This window comes from Mirounga angustirostris, unplaced genomic scaffold (assembly GCF_029215605.1).
Source record: "Mirounga angustirostris isolate CCGP_5_RB_7025 unplaced genomic scaffold, mMirAng1.0.hap1 SCAF_1, whole genome shotgun sequence".
Taxonomy (NCBI): domain Eukaryota; kingdom Metazoa; phylum Chordata; class Mammalia; order Carnivora; family Phocidae; genus Mirounga; species Mirounga angustirostris.
In genome coordinates this window covers 121,639,654-121,657,595 of record NW_026991709.1, presented here as the reverse complement: position 1 = coordinate 121,657,595, position 17,942 = coordinate 121,639,654, and the positions used below count along the sequence as shown (strand labels likewise).

Sequence of the window (17,942 nt, the reverse complement as noted above, 5' to 3'; positions counted from 1 at the left end):
CAATTATAGTTCATCTCAATAGGATCTATTTTTGATTTTGACAAATTGTTCCTCCAGAAGAATAAATAGCAAAGGAAAAATTTTTATAAGAACAATGACAAGATTCTTACCCTAAAAGGTATCAAAACCTACTATAAAATTACAGAAGTTAAAAGAATATGACAATAGTATAAAAATGGAACAGACTAGAGAATCTAGACACAAACCTATGCATATGAGTAGATATGATAAAGGTTTCATTTCAATGAAGTAGAGAAAGAATGGTCTATGAGAAACTGTAAACTCAAATGCCTCTAGAAGCAAGGTAAGACCATGACTGAGTGAAACAAGGATGGCCAAGGGCTGTAGCTAACTGAAGAATACAGGCCCATATGTGACAGGGGAGAGGCTTATGCCTACGATATCTGCCCTGATAATGACTATGCAGGAATTTGTTGCCAGATTCTGTGGGCTTTTTTTTTTTTTAAAGATTTTATTTATTTATTTGACAGAGAGAGAGAGCACGCACAAGCAGAGGGAGCCCGATGCGGGGTTCGATCCCAGGACCCTGGGATCATGACCTGAGCTGAAGGCAGACGCCCAACCAATTGAGCCACCCAGGTGCCCCTGGATTCTGTGGGTTTTTGTTTTTTTTTTTAAGATTTTATTTATTTATTTGACAGAGAGAAACACAGCAAGAGATGGAACACAAGCAGAGGGAGTGGGAGAGGGAGAAGCAGGCTTCCTGCAGAGCAGGGAGCCTGATGCGGGGCTCGATCCCAGGACCCTGGGACCATGACCTGAGCCAAAGGCAGACGCTTAACAACTGAGCCACCCAGGCGCCCTGATTCTGTGGCTTTTTAAGAGAAGCTTAGAAATAAGCTTAGAAGTAAGAACTTAACAAAATATCTTAATTTTTAAAATATTGGTAATTAATTCAAAGTTTAAAAAACCCTGTGTGGGTCCAATAAAATATGAGCATAGGTCTAGTTCAGTCAGTACATAGGCTTAATCACTCATCTATTCAATAAATGGTCTATAAAACCAGCAAGGTTAGATCTCTACATCATACCACTTAGAAAATTAAAGTTTATATGGACTAAATATCTAAATAAAAACAAAACTATGTAAGGACCTTAAGAAAATAGATTTACATATATAATAACAACAGCAACAATAATAATAATTATACCAACAACAGCAAAAACACAAACAATAAAAAGGGAAATGGCTTAAGGGAGGAGGATAGGAAAAAGGATTATAAAATCCTTTATTTTTTAGTATACTTAGCTAATAAAATTTTATTATTTATTTATTTGTGAGAGAGAGAGAGAGCACGAGCAGGGGAGAAGGGCGGAGGAAGAGGGAGAAAGAGACTCCCCACTGAGCAGGGAGCCTGACCCAGGACTCTGGGATCATGACCTGGGCCGAAAGCAGATGCTTAACTGACTGAACCACCCAGGCACCCCAAAATCTTAAAAATCTTATCAGCTTTTTACTACCCTGCTTTGAATTAGGCCAAAGTCTTTCAAGGAGTAAGACAAAATCTAAGTCAAGCTACCTACAATGTTTTTAGCCAAGAAGATATGTCATGATAAGACAGGATAAGCACACACAAATACAAATATTCCTTACCATCTGATAATTTAGTAAACTGAGGTGGAAACCAAGTTTCAAATATAATAATAGTAGTGGATTTTAACACTCTACTTACATCAATGGACAGATCATCTAAAGAGAACATAAACAAGAAAATAAAGGCTTTGAATGATACACTGGACCAGATGGACTTAACAGATATATTCAAAACATCCAATCCTAAAACAGCATAATATACATCTTTTTCAAGTGCACATGAACATTCTTCAGAATAAATCACATATTAGGTCACAAAACAGGCCTCAACAAATAAAAAAAGACTGAAATCATACCATGCACCTTTTCTGACCACAATATTATGGAACTAGAAGTCAACCACAAGGAAAAATCTGGAAAGAGCACAAACACATGGAGGTTAAACAACATGCTACTAAACAATGAATGGGTCAACCAGGAAATAAAAGAAGAAATTTTTAAAAAAATACATGGAAACAAATGAAAATGAAAACCCAATGGTCCAAAATCTTTGAGATGGAGCAAAAGCAATCCTAAGAGGGAAGTATATAGCAATACAGGCCTACATCAAGAAGCAAGAAAAAATCTCAAACAACCTAACTTTACACGTAAAGGAGCTAGAAAAAGAACAAATGAAGCCCAAAGCCAGGAGAAGGAAAATAAAGACTAGAGCAGAAATAAATGCAATAAAAACTAAAAAAACAATAGCACAGATCAATGAAACCAGGAGCTGATTCTTTGAAAAGATCAACAAAATTGGTAAACCTCTAGCCAGGCTTATCAAAAAGAAAAGAGAAAGGACCCAAATAAATAAAATCACAAATGAGAGAGAAGTAACAACCAAAAGCACAGAAATATAAACAATTATAAGAGAATATTATGAAAAACTATGCCAATAAATTAGACAACCTAGAAGAAATGGATTCCCAGAAACATTACCAAAACTGAAACAGGAAGAAATAGAAAACTTGAACAGACTGATAGCCAGCAAATAAAATGAATTAGTAATCAAAAAACTCCCAACAAACATAAGTCCAGGACCAGATGGCTTCATATGCAAATTCTACCAAACATTTAAAGAAGAGTTAATACATGTTTTTCTCTAACTATTCCAAAAAATAGAAAAGGAAGGAAAACTTCCAAATTCATTCTATGAGGCCAGCATTACCCTGATACCAAAACCAGATAAAGACACCACACAAAAAAAGAGAACAGGCCAATATCTCTGATGAACACAGATGCAAAAATTCTCAATAAAATACTAGCATACCGAATCCAACAATACATTTAAAAAATCATTCACCACAATCAAGTGGGATTTATTCCTGGGTTGCAAGGATGGTTCAATGTTTGCAAATCAATCAACATGATACATCCCACTAATAAAAAGAAAGGATAAGAACCATATGATCATTTCAACAGATGCAGAAAAAGCATTTGACAAAGTACAACATCCATTCATGATAAAAACCCTCAACAAAGTAGGTTTAGAGGGAAAATACCACAACATAGTAAAGGCCATATATGAAAAACCCACAGCTAATACCCTAAATGGGGAAAAACTGAGAGCTTTTCCTCTATAGTCACAAACAAGACAGAGATGTCCACTCCTACCACACAGTACTGGAAGTCCTAGCCATAGCAGTCAGACAACAAAAGAAATAAAAGGCATTCAAATCAGCAAGGAAGAAGTGAAACTTTCACTATTTGCAGATGGCAAGATACTACACATAGAAAACCTGAAAGAATCCTCCAAAAAACTGCTAGAACAAATGAATTCAGTTGAGTCTCAAGATACAAAATCAATGTACAGAAATCTACTGGATTTCTATATACCAATAATGAAGCAGCAGAAAGAGAAATTAAGAAAACAATCCCATTTGCAGGGGCACCTGGGTGGCTCAGCTGGTTAAGTGGCTGCCTTCAGCTCAGGTCATGATCTCAGGGTCCTGGGACTGAGCCCCACTTAGGACTCCCCTCCTCAGAGGGGAGTCTGCTTTTCCCTCTGCCCTTCCCTCCCCCCCTCCCCCAGCTCGTGTGTGCTCTCTCAAATAAAATCTTAAAAAAAAAAAAAAAAAAAAAAAGAAGGAAGGAAGGAAACAATCCCATTTACAATTGCACCAAAAACAGTAAGATCGCTAGGAATAAACCTATCCAAAGAGGTTTAAGACCTGTACTCTGAAAACTATAAAATACTGATGAAAGAAACTGAAGATGATAGAAAGAAATAGAAAGACATTCCAAACTCATGGACTGGAAGAACAAATACTGTTAGAATGTCTATACCACCCAAAGCAATCTATACATTTAATGCAATCCCTATCAAAATACCAACAGCATTTTTCATAGTGCTATAACAAATAATCCTAAAATTTGTATGGAACCACAAAAGACTCTGAATAGCCAAAGCAACCTTGAAAAAGAAAAACAAAACTGGAGGTATCACAATTCTCGACTTCAAGTTATATTACAAAGCTACACTAATCAAAACAGAATGGTACTGGCACAAAAACAGACACCTAGATCAATAAAACTCAGAACAGAAAACTCAGAAATGAACCCATAATTATACAGTCAATTAATCTTCGATGAAGAAGAAAAGAATATCCAATAGGAAAAAGCTCTCTTTAACAAATGGTTCTGGGAAAACAGGGCAGCAACATGCAAAAGAATGAAACTGGACCACTTTTTTACACCATACACAAAAATTAATTCAAAATGGATTAAAGACCTAAATGTGAGACCTGAAACCATAAAAATCCTAGAAGAGAATACAGGCAGTAACTTCTTTGACATTAGCTGTAGCAACTTCTTCCTAGATATGTCTCCTAAGGCAAAGGAAACAAAAGCAAAAATAAACTATTGGGACTACATCAAAATAAAGCTTCTGCACAGAGAAGGAAACAAGGCAACCTACAGATTGGGAGAAGATATTTGTAAATGATATATCTGATAAAGGGACATATCCAAAATATATGAAGACCTTATACAACTCAACACCCAAAAAACAACCTAATTAAAAAATGGGCAGGATATGGGGGCAATCTGGCTGTGACATCTGTCACCCCACTGTTCGCCAGGGTTGATTCAGCTGATCTGGCTGGCTAGGCAAGTGTCCCTTTCCTCCCTCACCACTCCATGTGCATCCCTCCGGAAGCTGCAGGTTTGGTCAAAGAGGACAATCTTCCCCAATTGAGGAGGACTATTCTTCAGTCAAGGGTATACAAGTAGCTGCATTCCCCTACTAGAACTTCCAAACAAGCTCTCAAGGTCCATTTGTAGGAGAATGTAGGGTAGTCAAGTTTTCAAGGTTCTAGACCACATCCAAATGAGGCCCTACATGTGGCAGTCTGCCTTTCTTTAAAAAGGGGGGAGGGGGCAGAAGATATGAATAGACATTTTTCTGAAGAAGGCATACAGATGGCTAACATACACATGAAAAGATGCTCAACATCACTCACCATCAGGGAAATGCAAATCAAAATTACAATGAGATATCACCTCACACCTGTCAGAATGGCTAAAATCAACAACACAAGAAACAAAAGGTGTAGGGGAGGATGTGGAGAAAAAGAAACCCTCGTGCACTGTTGGTGGGAATACAAACTGGTACAGCCACTGTAGATAACAGCATAGAGGTTCCCTAAGAAGTTAAAAATAGAACTACCCTAGGATCCAGCGACTGCACTACTAGGTATTTACCCAAAGAATACAAAAATACTAACTCAAAGGGATACATGCACTCTGATGTTTATAGCAGTGTTATTTACAATAGCCAAATTATGGTAACAGCCTATGTGTCTATCAATTGATGAATGGATAAAGAAGATGTGGTATGTGTATATATATACGTATGTATATATACATATACACATGCATATGCATATACATGCATACATACATATATATGTATGTATATACATATGTGTGTATGTGTGTATACACACACACAAATGGAGTATTACACAACCATAAAAAATGAAATTTTGTCATTTGCAAGGACACGAATGGAGCTAGAAAGTATTATGCTAAGTGATATAAGTCAGAGAAAGACAAACATCACATGATTTCACTCATATGTGGAATTCAAGAAACAAAACGGGCACCTGGCTGGCTCAGTCAGGGGAGCATGTGACTCTTGATCTCAGGGTTGCAAGTAGAGATTACTTAAAAATGTAAAAAATTTTAAAAATTAAAAAGAAAACAAAACCAAAAAGGGAAAATAACTACAGAGAACAAACTGATGGTTACCAGAAGGGAGGTGCGGGGGGGGGGGATGGGTGAAATAGGTGATAGGGATTAAGGAGTACACTCATTGTGATGAGCACCAGGTGTTGATTGCATGGAAGTGTTGAATCACTATACTGTACACCTGAAACTAATATTAGACTGTATGTTAACTGGAATTCAAATAAAAAGTTGAAAAAAAAAAAAAAAGAAACCAAGGTTCACTACAAATAACCAGTCTCTTTGCCAGTTGTTCAATACCTGAAAGTATCTCTGGTCAATTAGGGCCTGCTGCTGGTTATCTTTGCTGGGTTCATCTGGTTTCTCTGGGTCCTCTGCCTTTTTTTGACTGATAAGATCCTGTAATCTAAAGGGGAAAAAATAAATCAAGATAAAATACTTTACTAGACACTGGATTAAGACGACAAACTGAGTCAATGATTCAGCTACCCTCCAACATCTTTAAATTAATTTTTTTTAAGATTTATTTATTTGAGAGACAGAGTGTGTGTGCATGAGCAGGGGGTGGGGTGGGGGAATGGGCAGAAGGAGAGGAAGTGGAGAGAATCTGAAGCAGACTTCCCTGATGAGGGCAGAGCTGACACAGAACTTGATCCCTAGACCCCAAGATCATGACCCAAGCTGAAATCAAGAGTCTGACTGAGCCATCCAGGCACCCCTAACCCTCCAACAGCTTTATGTCATATTTACATATATATACCTTTTATACACACACATTTTTTACATTTAATTTTGTAAGTCATATTGTCACTGGAAAACAAGAATGCCCCCTCAATAGACCACAAATTAGAAGAAATCGCTGAAAACAAAAGGGATCAGACTGAAGAAGAAAGTTCTAACCACACCCCAACACTTGCAAAAAGTAGAATAGGAAAGAACTACAGGAAATGATGAAAGCAACTTCCAAGGTACTCTGAGATTGGAGGCTATAGGTAAAGGGAGCAAGGAGCAATGCTCAGGGCAATTTGGGCTCTGTAGCAGCAAGAACTAGACAGTACGGTTCTTCCTTCTTTATACTGTATTTGTACCAAAGAACAACCAACAGTGATGCCTGGGCTAGTCAAGAGGGCATGGAAACCCAAGAGACCACTGTTCCAAGTGGCTACCAGAAATCTGACAAAGTTTCTTTGCCTAGAAACCTATGTAAGAGTGTATCCACCTAGTAGCAAACCCTTTCCCTTCACCAAATATCTCTTATGTCAGGCTGTAGTAAACATTCTCCTCCCACCCACCATGCCTCTGGAAAAAAATAGTCTCTGACTAAAACCCATTTCAAATTAACCACATTAAATTTGAGTATGCCTATCAGTTTCCTGCAGAACCCTGACTCATTAAATCCATTCATGACTCATTAATGAGCTTGACCTGCTATTTCTAAAATAGAATAGCAATATTCCTGGGCACTTGGGTGGCTCCATCAGTTAAGCATCAGACTCTTGATCTCAGCTCAGATCTTGATCTTGGGGTTGTGAGTTCAAGCCCTGAGTTGGGCTCCACACTTGTTGAAAAAAAAAAAAAGCAATATTCCATCATGTCATTTGCTGGCTAAAAAACAAATCAATGGCAGGGCACCTAGGTGGCTCAGTTGGTTAAGCATTGGACTCTTGGTTTCGGCTCACGTATTGATCTCAGGGTCTTGAGTTCGAACCCCGCGTGGGCTCCGCACTCAGCAGGGAGTTTGCTTCTCTCTCTCCCTTTCCCTCTTCCCCCTCCCCCGGCCCCCCCTCATCCTCTGCCTGTCTCTCTCAAATAAATAAACCTTAAAAACAAAACAAAACAGGGCGCCTGGGTGGCTCAGTCTTTAAGCGTCTGCCTTCGGCTCGAGTCATGATCCCAGGGTCCTGGGATCAAGTCCACATTGGGCTCCCTGCTCGGCAGGAAGCCTGCTTCTCTCTCTCCCACTCCCCCTGCTTGTGTTCCTGCTCTCGCTCGCTCTCTCTGTCAAATAAATAAATAAAATCTTAAAAAAAAAAACAAAAAAAAACCCCAAAACAATCAATGGCTTCCCACTGCTCTGTGAACTAAACCTCTCCTTAGGTCAGCATTTGAACAGCTCAATGCCAGTAGTTGTTACCCAATATTCCTCATGACTCCTTTCTTACCTCATCTCTTACTATTACCCTACAATTATCTAGTCTTCACTCAATTGATCTTCATTCAATTGCTTTTCTCTGCTCTCTGATGAGTATATGCCAAAAACAAATTAATAAGTGGAATTAGTTCTAGGTAAAAAGTCAATCTCCTTCATCCAGTAGGTATAAAGACCTCACAATCCATTTTCCTTTTTTTTTTTTTTTAAGATTTTATTTATTTATTTGACAGAGAGTGAGAGAGAGCATGTACGTTAGAGGGAGCACAAGCAAGGGATGCTACAGAGGAAGAGGGGGAAGCAGGCTCCCCACTGAGCGGAGAGCCTGACGTGGGGCTTGATCCCAAGACCCTGGGATCATGACCTGAGCCAAAGGCAGTTGCTTAACCGACTGAGCCACCCAGGCGCCCCTCACAATCCATTTTCCACCTGACTTCCCACCTATTTACCAAATTCATATACTTTACAGTTTTGCTGAAGGCAGTGCCAGGAGCATATTATCTAGAATACAAACAGGACACAGAAAAGCCAATATGCTCTCTAATGGGAATACAAGTAAACTGATACATCTGAATTTAAATGTTAGTTAACCTTTCACTCAGGTGAAAATGTTTAGCTTATCATTGAACTGTTTGCAAGTCTGATTAATAAATATTACGCTATAGATATATAACATTTTAGCTGTCAGTATAGTAACCTAAATATATAACTGAAAGTACTAGTTACAGTCACTCTGGTAAATGATATATGATTCAATTAACTACATGAATAAAGACATACCCTCATTTAATGACAATAATCAACTTATATTAGGATGGTGATGATGATAATTGCATTTATTGAGAACATTCTCTATGAAGAACTCTTTTAAGCACTTTACATTGTAAAAGAAGATTTCAAAATGGAGCAAGCAAGCCTAGCTAAGAGTCTCTTAAAATAGGATCAGGGGGCCAAAAGGGAGGAGGATTTTATGTATATCCTAATAGGAAGAAACTAAACTTTTAAAAATTTTTCAGCCAGCTGTGGCCCTCAGTCCTCCTCACCATGATAGTTTCAATACCTCACATGCATATTAAATTAACTATCCCAGTTAACCTAGTTTCAATCCGTTTTGCATAGAGGACCTAAAGGAGAATGGCACTTATTACCTTTCACCTTTATAATTCTACCTCCTCTTTGTCTCCCTCAAAACACAATTCAGGTTTCTACCTGAATCTGTGTCTCCCAGATTGCAGTTCTAATTGCCCAAATAAATATCTGTTTGTTTAAATTTTCAATCAGTTCCTTCTTGGTTGACAACATGCATACATTTCATCTCATTGTTTTTCTAAGTTTACAGAAGATGATGATTAGTGAAAGCTAGGGACTCATGGGATATTGACCTTTGGTTTGCCTGGTCTCACAGTAAATATCAGCCAAAGCATAATATTCCTGAAAACTTTGTATTTCTGCAAAAACACAAAGGTAAAAATAACAGAGCTCAGGAGAAAAGTAGTGTTAGAAACCAGACTACATAAAATTGATGCAGCTTGTAACCAGAGAACAACCACCGGTCGGTCCCTCAGGAGGTTAGACAATCCCAGTATGTCTAATATCCCCTCAGGGGATATTAAAAATGCACAGACCACAGAGCAGAAATGTTGGCTTGAGAATGCCAAGACTATGAAGATGGAAATGGATCCAACTCCAGGCCAAAGAAGCTGAGGTTAAAACAGGCAAGGGAGGAAGTGCAACTTGCCTCCAGCCTGGAGTCTGTCTAATGCAGAAGGTCAAGGAGGGAGCCCTGGGTGCAGCCTCTCGTTTTAAATTTTCTTAAAATAGAGCTGAAGGGGCAGTTGCCTATGTACTAGCAAAGGTTTTCCCCTTGCTGAAAACTGTACTACTGCTATTCTAATTCCTTGTACCTAGGAAAAATCCTGTGAACAATGTAATGTCTATTTGACACTACTAATCATTCCCTTATTTCCCAATTGCATATGATTTCCTTGATGCTTTAGAAATGTCTTTTAGCAGTATAGGCTGTACTCAGAAATATACTAGGGTTATTCTGTTGTCTCCAGAGCAGTGAGGAGGGCCTAAAGGCCATAAAAATTCCTTAAGAGTAGCTAAAGGATTCTTCACATACTTAACAGATACTTATTCCATGCAGCCAGCAGCAACAGCTATGTTTCTTTGTAGAGTCTGGGAAACCCAGCAAACTGCACTTCCAGCTTAAAATGTGCTGTGCTGTCTCCTGTTTTCTATAAACATCTCCATAAGATATGTTTCTATGTTCAGATATTTTATAGCTTTTAACTGTGTCTGGATGAAGCCTTTCCATGATTCATGATGACTCCATTCTGGAGATGAGGAACAAGCTGAAAAGTGGAATGCCAATTTTGTTTTAAAAAATCCTGCTTAGGGGCGCCTGGGTGGCTCAGTTGGTTAGGCGACTGCCTTCGGCTCAGGTCATGATCCTGGAGTCCCGGGATCGAGTCCCGCATCGGGCGGGCTCCCTGCTCGGCAGGGAGTCTGCTTCTCTCTCTGAACCTCCCTCCTCTCATGCTCTCTATCTCATTCTCTCTCTCAAATAAATAAATAATCTTTTTAAAAAATAAATAAATAAAAATTAAAAAAAATAAAAAATCCTGCTTATTGGGGCGCCTGGGTGGCTCAGTCGTTAAGCGTCTGCCTTCTACTCAGGTCATGATCCCAGGGACCTGGGATTGAGCCCCGCATGGGGCTCCCTGCTCCGCGGGGAGCCTGCTTCTCTCTCTCCCTCTGCTGCTCCCCATGCTTCTGCTCTCGCTCTCTGTCAAATAAATAAAAAATCTTAAAAAAAAAAAAAAACCTGCTTATTTTGCCACAAAGATACAAAACACATATATATACCAGTGTGAGCCTCTCAGAGTTATACATTCCCTGAATCCTTTTCTCCACATTCCTAGGACTTTTTATACGATTAGGATGAAAAGGGTGGTTCCCTTCAATCTATCAACTCCAGAGCTACAACTCTGAAGGCAACTGTTTCTTTAGGAGAGAAGTCCAGCTCCAGGCTAAAATCCTACATGTTATCTTTCAGCCAATTACAAAGGCTCTGCCTAGAAAGCCTCACGGGGGAAAGCTGCCTTCCCACACCAGACTTGGAGCACAGCCTATGCACTGCAATCTCTGGAGGGAGCTGCTGTCCAGAACTCAGCCCCCCTTACTTCTCCCTTTCCTTGCAACTCCCAGGCCAGCATTACTAGTCCAGATGCCTCCATCCTGAGGCATCTTTATTGGGGTGACCCTAAGGTACTTTTCACTTCTCCTTATGGGGTGGGGGCAGTCTTAACTAACCCACTTTTCTCTGCTCTGACTCAGTATCTTCCACTCCCAGGCTCCCACTAGGCCCATGAAACAGCAGGAGTCTTTTGTGCAGGGCTCCTAGGCAGTGAGATGTTTCCTCCTATCAGTGCAGCATGTCATTCACTGACCCTTGCCTGGTGTCATTCCATAGAGGAAAATGGAACACTAAAAATGGAATACTTTTTGGCTGCTTACACTATAGTAGTAAGTGAATAAAGCCTTGATTGTTCATTTCAGCTTGGTTCACTGTCCTAACCACCTCGCCATACATCAACTCAACACTAGAGTGACAGGATTCTGATTCTGTTTTCGCCTAGCGAAATATAAATATCACTGAAATTAAATGGTAATGATTAGTGTAGTACCTTTACCTTGTATGGCAGACCTAGTTGATCACCTCCTAGCAACCGAATTTTATAATCAACCTTGTTTGTAATATTAAACAAGAAAAGTCCATTTTTTCCCCACATCAAATAGACTCATTTGATATTGAAGGTGGTTAGTTGAAAGGCAACAAATCTAAAGCAAAAATTGAATTTTCTCAGGTTCTAAAAGTGAAAGAGAGAGCCTTTCCCCTCCTTTTCTTGTAGCATTTCCTTTGGAAAACTTGCACTTGTAAATCCTTTCTCTGTGTCTTTAAGAAGTATGTAAATCTTTTTAAGATTTAAATAAGCCTCCTGCCAAGTTTACATCCTAGGAATGTCTTTCTTTCTTAGGAGCCTTTGAACCACCTTTTTGAAATGTAGACATCTCCCTGTCTCTGCGGTATTTTAGCCTAGACTCCTGGCTCTAGGTTGTAACTTGCTGCTTATCATAAAAAACACGGGAAGCTTTATTTTTCCCTAGGATAAAGACAATTCACATACAATATATGTAATGGATTGTACATGCCTGGCTATATAAAAGAATGAGATTTCCTTCTGGCTGTGTAATCTCTTTAGCAGACTGCCTATAATGTACATCACAGTCTGGTTGGATGTTTATTCAGTAATAAAACATTTTTTCTACATATATGGAGAAGATTCATTGGGCTGACAGGGTATTTTATTTTAAATTATTTGCCTAACATTTAGTTCTTTAGTTCTCTAACATTTATGTTCTTTAAAAGAACACAGTAGTTCTTTAAAAAATATTCTACCTCTGCCATTGCAGAAAATAAGAATTTGAAAAGTTTTACCTTAAAAAAATGTTTTTCATCAGGTGTTTTGTTGGTTCTAATTAGTATGATGGTTAAGAGTTTGAGCTTTGGAGTCAGAATGACTGGGTACAGATCTAATTTCTTTCCAAGTTCTTCCACATACCATCTGTATGATTGTAGGCAAGTTATCTAACATTCCTAATTCCCTGTTTCCACATCTAGATTCTACAAAAGTTCCAAACCTAAAAAAAAAATTATTAATTTTTTAAATTCCAAATTTAAATTTCTTTTTTTTTTTTAAGATTTTTTTTTTATTTATTTATTTGAGAGAGAGAGAATGAGAGACAGAGAGCACGAGAGGGAAGAGGGCAGAGGGAGAAGCAGACCCCCTGCTGAGCAGGGAGCCCGATGTGGGACTCGATCCCAGGACTCCAGGATCATGACCTGAGCCGAAGGCAGTCGCTTAACCAACTGAGCCACCCAGGTGCCCCAAATTTAAATTTCTAAAGCACAATTAATTTCTTCAAAATTAAACAGAAAAATACAGCAGGGATTAAATTCTGAATCATAATTTTAAAGGTTAATCGTGAAAAGTCAATCTAAAGACAATAACCCAAGGGGCGCCTGGATGGCTCAGTCGTGAAGTGTCTGCCTTCAGCTCAGGTCATGATCCCAGGGTCCTGGGATCGAGCCCTGCATCAGTCTCCCTGCTCAGCCAGAAGCCTGCTTCTTCCTCTCCCACTCCCCCTGCTTGTGTTCCCTCTCTCGCTGTCTCTCTGTCAAATAAATAAATAAAATCTTTAAAAAATAATAAAAATAAAAAATAAAGACAATAGCCCAAAATGAACAATAACAAAGACATATACAGTCGATTCTTGTTATTTGTGGTAGTTATGTTCTATAAAGTCACCATAAACACTGAATTAGCAAAGATTGAGCCATTGCTCCTAGGGTTAATATAGTCAGTTTCCTGCATGCATCTGATAACATTTTCCTCAAGTGATCAATATATAAGCTTGTTTTATGTATGTCAATGTTTAAAAGCACCTTATTTAATATTGTTGATTAATTAACATTGAACTCATAATAGCACTATAACTCGTGCCTAAATGAAGTTTATCTAGCACATGTATTTTCTCTTTAAGCCACATCACAGCCTTCTTCCCACCCAGGAAAGGACACTACACAGTACTTCAACATTATGCTTAGTGGCCATCTTGGAGAAATCACCAACAAAAAGTGCAAAAATGCAAACAAACAAAAAAGTGGCACTATGACAACAAAAAGGATGCTTGTTTACAGTTATAAGAGCTGAAACAAGAGGACAGATCATCACCTTGTTCAACAGCTGGAAATGTGTATGTTGGGCATGTCCTCTCGTGATCATCAAAGTGCCACAACTACTGATTTGAGGGTTAAAAATAAATTTCAGCAGGTAGGCAAATTCACAAATATGAAATCTGTGAATAATGAAGACTGATTACCTATCTCTATGTATACATAAGTGCACATATGTATATGTGTGTGTGTCTTCCCTAATATACTTGCCTTGAAGTGAGTAAAGTTCCTTTGAAGAGGATCAGGACATGCCACTCCAAAATATGCCACTTGACATAGGAAATGTTTTAAGCCAAAGGAATTTGAGACATGGCAGGTGCAGGAAAGGCTCTCTGACCTCCTCCTCCTCTCCTGAAGCAGATCATAAGACCCTCATGTAATAGGTGCCCTCCAATACCCAGAGGAAAGGAGTATCTTTATTTCTGGAGACAGAGGGACTCCAAGAAAGAATCTGAGTTTCCCCCAGTATACTTAGCTCATACCCTTTTGTCCTATCATGTTTTTCTACAACTTTCCACTCTTCAACAAAAGTAGTATAAGAAGGCTCAGGCTTAACTGTTTCTTCAGGCTTTCATTTCCTTATGAAGACTTTCATATATTCACATATAACATCTATCTATACCTTCCCCTCTTTTTATCTCCTTTCATCCTCCTTTTCCCAGTTGCTTCTCAACCAGTTTTCCTATCTCATTTTGACACCAATAACGATCTAGTTATTCAGGCCTAAAACTTAAAGGAGTCTTGATTTTTTCCCCGAGCTGCCTATATCCACCCAATCCATCACCAAGTCCTATCAGCTCTACCTCCAATATTCCAGACACTTCTCACCTTTGCCACTACTGCCCTCTGTGACCATGTCACCACCACCTCTTGTCCAAACAGCAACTCTCATACTATTTTACACTTAGTACTTATACTACATCAAAATGGTCTTATTTATTTTTTTCATTGTCCTTCTCCCCTCATGCAATCTCCATGAGGTCAGGGACCTTACTATTTGGCTTATCACTGCAATTCCAGTACCCAGAATGCCAAGCAAATAGTAGGAAGTACTAAAGGTACCCAAAATATTAAGGAATAGTAGGAAGGGAAAAAAAGTGAACTAATGAATGCAGCCTTTCCGAACCTTCCATTTCTCTCTTCTTTTTTAGTTTTCCTTCTATCCTATCTTAATTTAACTCGGTATGTTAATCCTTGGATGTCCAGAATATTTGCCTTTCACAGTGGCATGTGTTGCCATGGGAAGGAAGAAACATAGTTGTCCCTGAAAATTGAATCAACTTATGCTAATACAAGTGACTTAATACATCTAATGCATATATTAACTCATATAGTTTTCAAAATATTTCCTCTCAATGCTCCCCACACTACCTTTTCAAGTCCCATTCCCTCGAATGAAAGAGTACACCTAGGTAATCTTCAGAAAATACTACTAATTATTTAGGACCAACTTTTTCAAACTCCTCTGAGACTGTGCTTTTCAAAGTCAAGAAAAGTACAAGTGAGAGATGTGAATGGCTCACTGCATTCATTCTAGTACTTTTGAAGTATGATAAGGCTGTGTATTATTCAGGTCACGACTAGCACCAACAAAAATTGGGGGCTTGTCATGTCTAATTTCAATGATTCGCTTGCAATTCCTCTATGGCTTCCAAAGACAATGTTCTAGTTAAAATCTTTGCCCTTGGGGCGCCTGGGTGGCTCAGTTGGTTAAGCGACTGCCTTCGGCTCAGGTCATGATCCTGGAGTCCCTGGATCGAGTCCCGAATCGGGCTCCCTGCTCAGCAAGGAGACTGCTTCTCCCTCTAACCCTCCCCCCTCTCATGTACTCTCTCTCTCTCATTCTTGCTCTCTCAAATAAATAAATAAATCTTTAAAAAAAAAAACTTTGCCCTTATTACATCAGGTAAATGCCTTTTTTTGTTCTTAAGATAAATATATAGCCAAATTCAACACAGTAGAAACTGTTTTTAAACTGTGTAACCAGAAATATCCTATTATGTCATCTCCCCCATCAGTCTGGTAATTTCAAGCTAAGGCCACTATGAGGTAAGCACGAAGTAAACTTACAGGTAATAAAAATAATATAATACAAAACCATAACGAATCTGTTAACTTTGGTAAGGTATAATTACTTGATGTCTTTCTTAAGGGCTTTCTCCAGTTTCTTCACCTGTTGTTTATAAAGTCTTAATTCATGTTGTGTGGGCCTGTAGAAAATAAATCACATTGAATGCATTCAGTTTATTGAGTAAAACTATAAGGATATTTAATAAATAAGGTATACCATGTTACTTGTCACAAATATGCTTATTAGAAACCTTAAAATATTTCATGACTGCCAGTGAGGTGTTTCTTGGCCACTGAATTTCTCGTTCCATGTATTCCCTGTTCAAAACTTTTTACCCATTTTGTTTGTTGTTAATCTATTACTTGTTTTTATAGTGAAATATTTCAAATGTACAGACAAGAAGAGAGAATAGTAAAATAAACAATGCTATACCCACTACTCGGCTTCACCAAAGTGAAATATTGACAGATTTGTTTTGAATTTTTTTTTTTAACTAAAACATTATACATATAGTTAAAACTCCATGTGTGTCCCTGTTAGGTAACCGCTATCCCAAATTCACTGTTCATTATTCCCATGCATGGTTTAAAATTTTTATTACATATTTATATAGCCACAAATTTACATATCATTATGTGGTAGGTTTTTTTAAACTTTATGTAAGTGGTTTCTACTTTAGGTATCAGTTCCTGCTCCATTTAAATATAATCTTTATGAGAACAAGTTATTTATTTTGGTCATTATATTACACCAGAGCTTAGGACCACTGTCCAACTTATAAGAGGTACTCAACAAACACTTGTTAAATGAAAAAAATCTCAACAATGTTCATTCCTTATTATTCCTTGTCAATGTACAGAATGTCATCCTTTTGTGGTGGCATGCTACATATAAATATACCTTGTTGTATGACATTTAAACTTTTTAGTTTTCTTCTCCTCTCACAACACAGGGATAAGATAGTAAGACATTATAAAGAAATTTGGGAATGTGAAACCTGCTGATATAAATCTGAATCTACTCTGCGTTCCCACCCAGTTTTATCTTTTTCAACGTGGGCTCCTATATTCTCACTTCCCTTCCCTACCTACGTGTGTTCTTGTTCCTTACATCATATGAGATACAACTAACTAAAATGATTATAAAAAAGTATGAGGTTTCCAAGATTAGTTTTACAGTAAAGGAGCTGGAAAGATTCATTTAACACCCCAAATCCCAATATGTGTTTACTTTCTAAAAGTTAAATAAAAATTACTTAAGTTCCTCTCACCTGGTTTCCAAATCTTTTTGGAGATTCAGCTTTTCACTTAAAAGTGCATCAATCTTGGATTTCGATTCCTTGAGTTGATTCTGTAATGACTTCAACACATTTCATAGAAAAGTAGTTAACTTCCCTAGATTATTATTTTACTTCCTAGATTATTATTTTACTTTATAAAAAAGTAATTAGTCTTATAGTCCCCTTACCATTAGAAGGCCTTTATAAGTTGGCGAGGCATCCAAACTTCTGTAGTCTTTTTCTTCTTCTGACGGACTTTCATTTTCTTTATATTGCCTGTGAAAAGATACATAGTGCGTACTTATGAAAAATCTATCTTCAAAGGAAAAAATACAGCTAACAAAAATCAACCCAATAAATGTTTGATAACCTAAACATGAATTTAAATTTAAGCCAAATTTCCTACTTGTTCTCAGAGAGAATGGTACTAGAACATACTACTACCCAGTATTACAGTACATATCTGTTCACTATCACCTTAAATTAAAACATAAGATCCATGTGGACCAGAACTTCGTTTTGTTCACCATTGCATCTCAACTACCTAGAAGAGTATGGGGCATAAAGGGGGTGAAAAAACCACTTTTTGAATGAATAAAGAAACAAAGCATACTGTTTTTTCTTTCTAGTACTTTTAGGTCACCAAAAAACCTATACGAAAAAAAATACACAGTATGAGTAGACGAGGCAACAGATTTAATAGTCCCAATTCAAGTCCTGACACCATTAACCCGATGCTATTTGAATAGATCAATCTCTCAGAATTTGTCTTCTGTCAGAGAAGTATCTATCACATCTACCTTACAGGATTGGTGTTAAAAGTAAGTACGGGCGCCTGGGTGGCTCAGTTGGTTAAGCG

General features: G+C 38.1%; 1 protein-coding gene across 10 annotated transcripts in view; it reads right to left on the bottom strand.

Moving 5' to 3' along the window:
- The window catches only part of CEP70 (centrosomal protein 70), a 107,708-nt gene that overhangs the window by 15,597 nt on the left and 74,169 nt on the right, over positions 1 to 17,942 (bottom strand). For all 10 annotated transcript variants that reach the window (XM_064587264.1, XM_054504391.2, XM_064587286.1 and 7 more), the window contains 4 exons: positions 17,272 to 17,359; positions 17,075 to 17,163; positions 15,869 to 15,943; positions 6,082 to 6,187 (listed from right to left, as the gene is read on the bottom strand). In XM_064587264.1, coding sequence (XP_064443334.1) covers positions 6,082 to 6,187; positions 15,869 to 15,943; positions 17,075 to 17,163; positions 17,272 to 17,359 — 358 coding nt within the window. The remainder of the gene's footprint in view (positions 1 to 6,081; positions 6,188 to 15,868; positions 15,944 to 17,074; positions 17,164 to 17,271; positions 17,360 to 17,942) is intronic.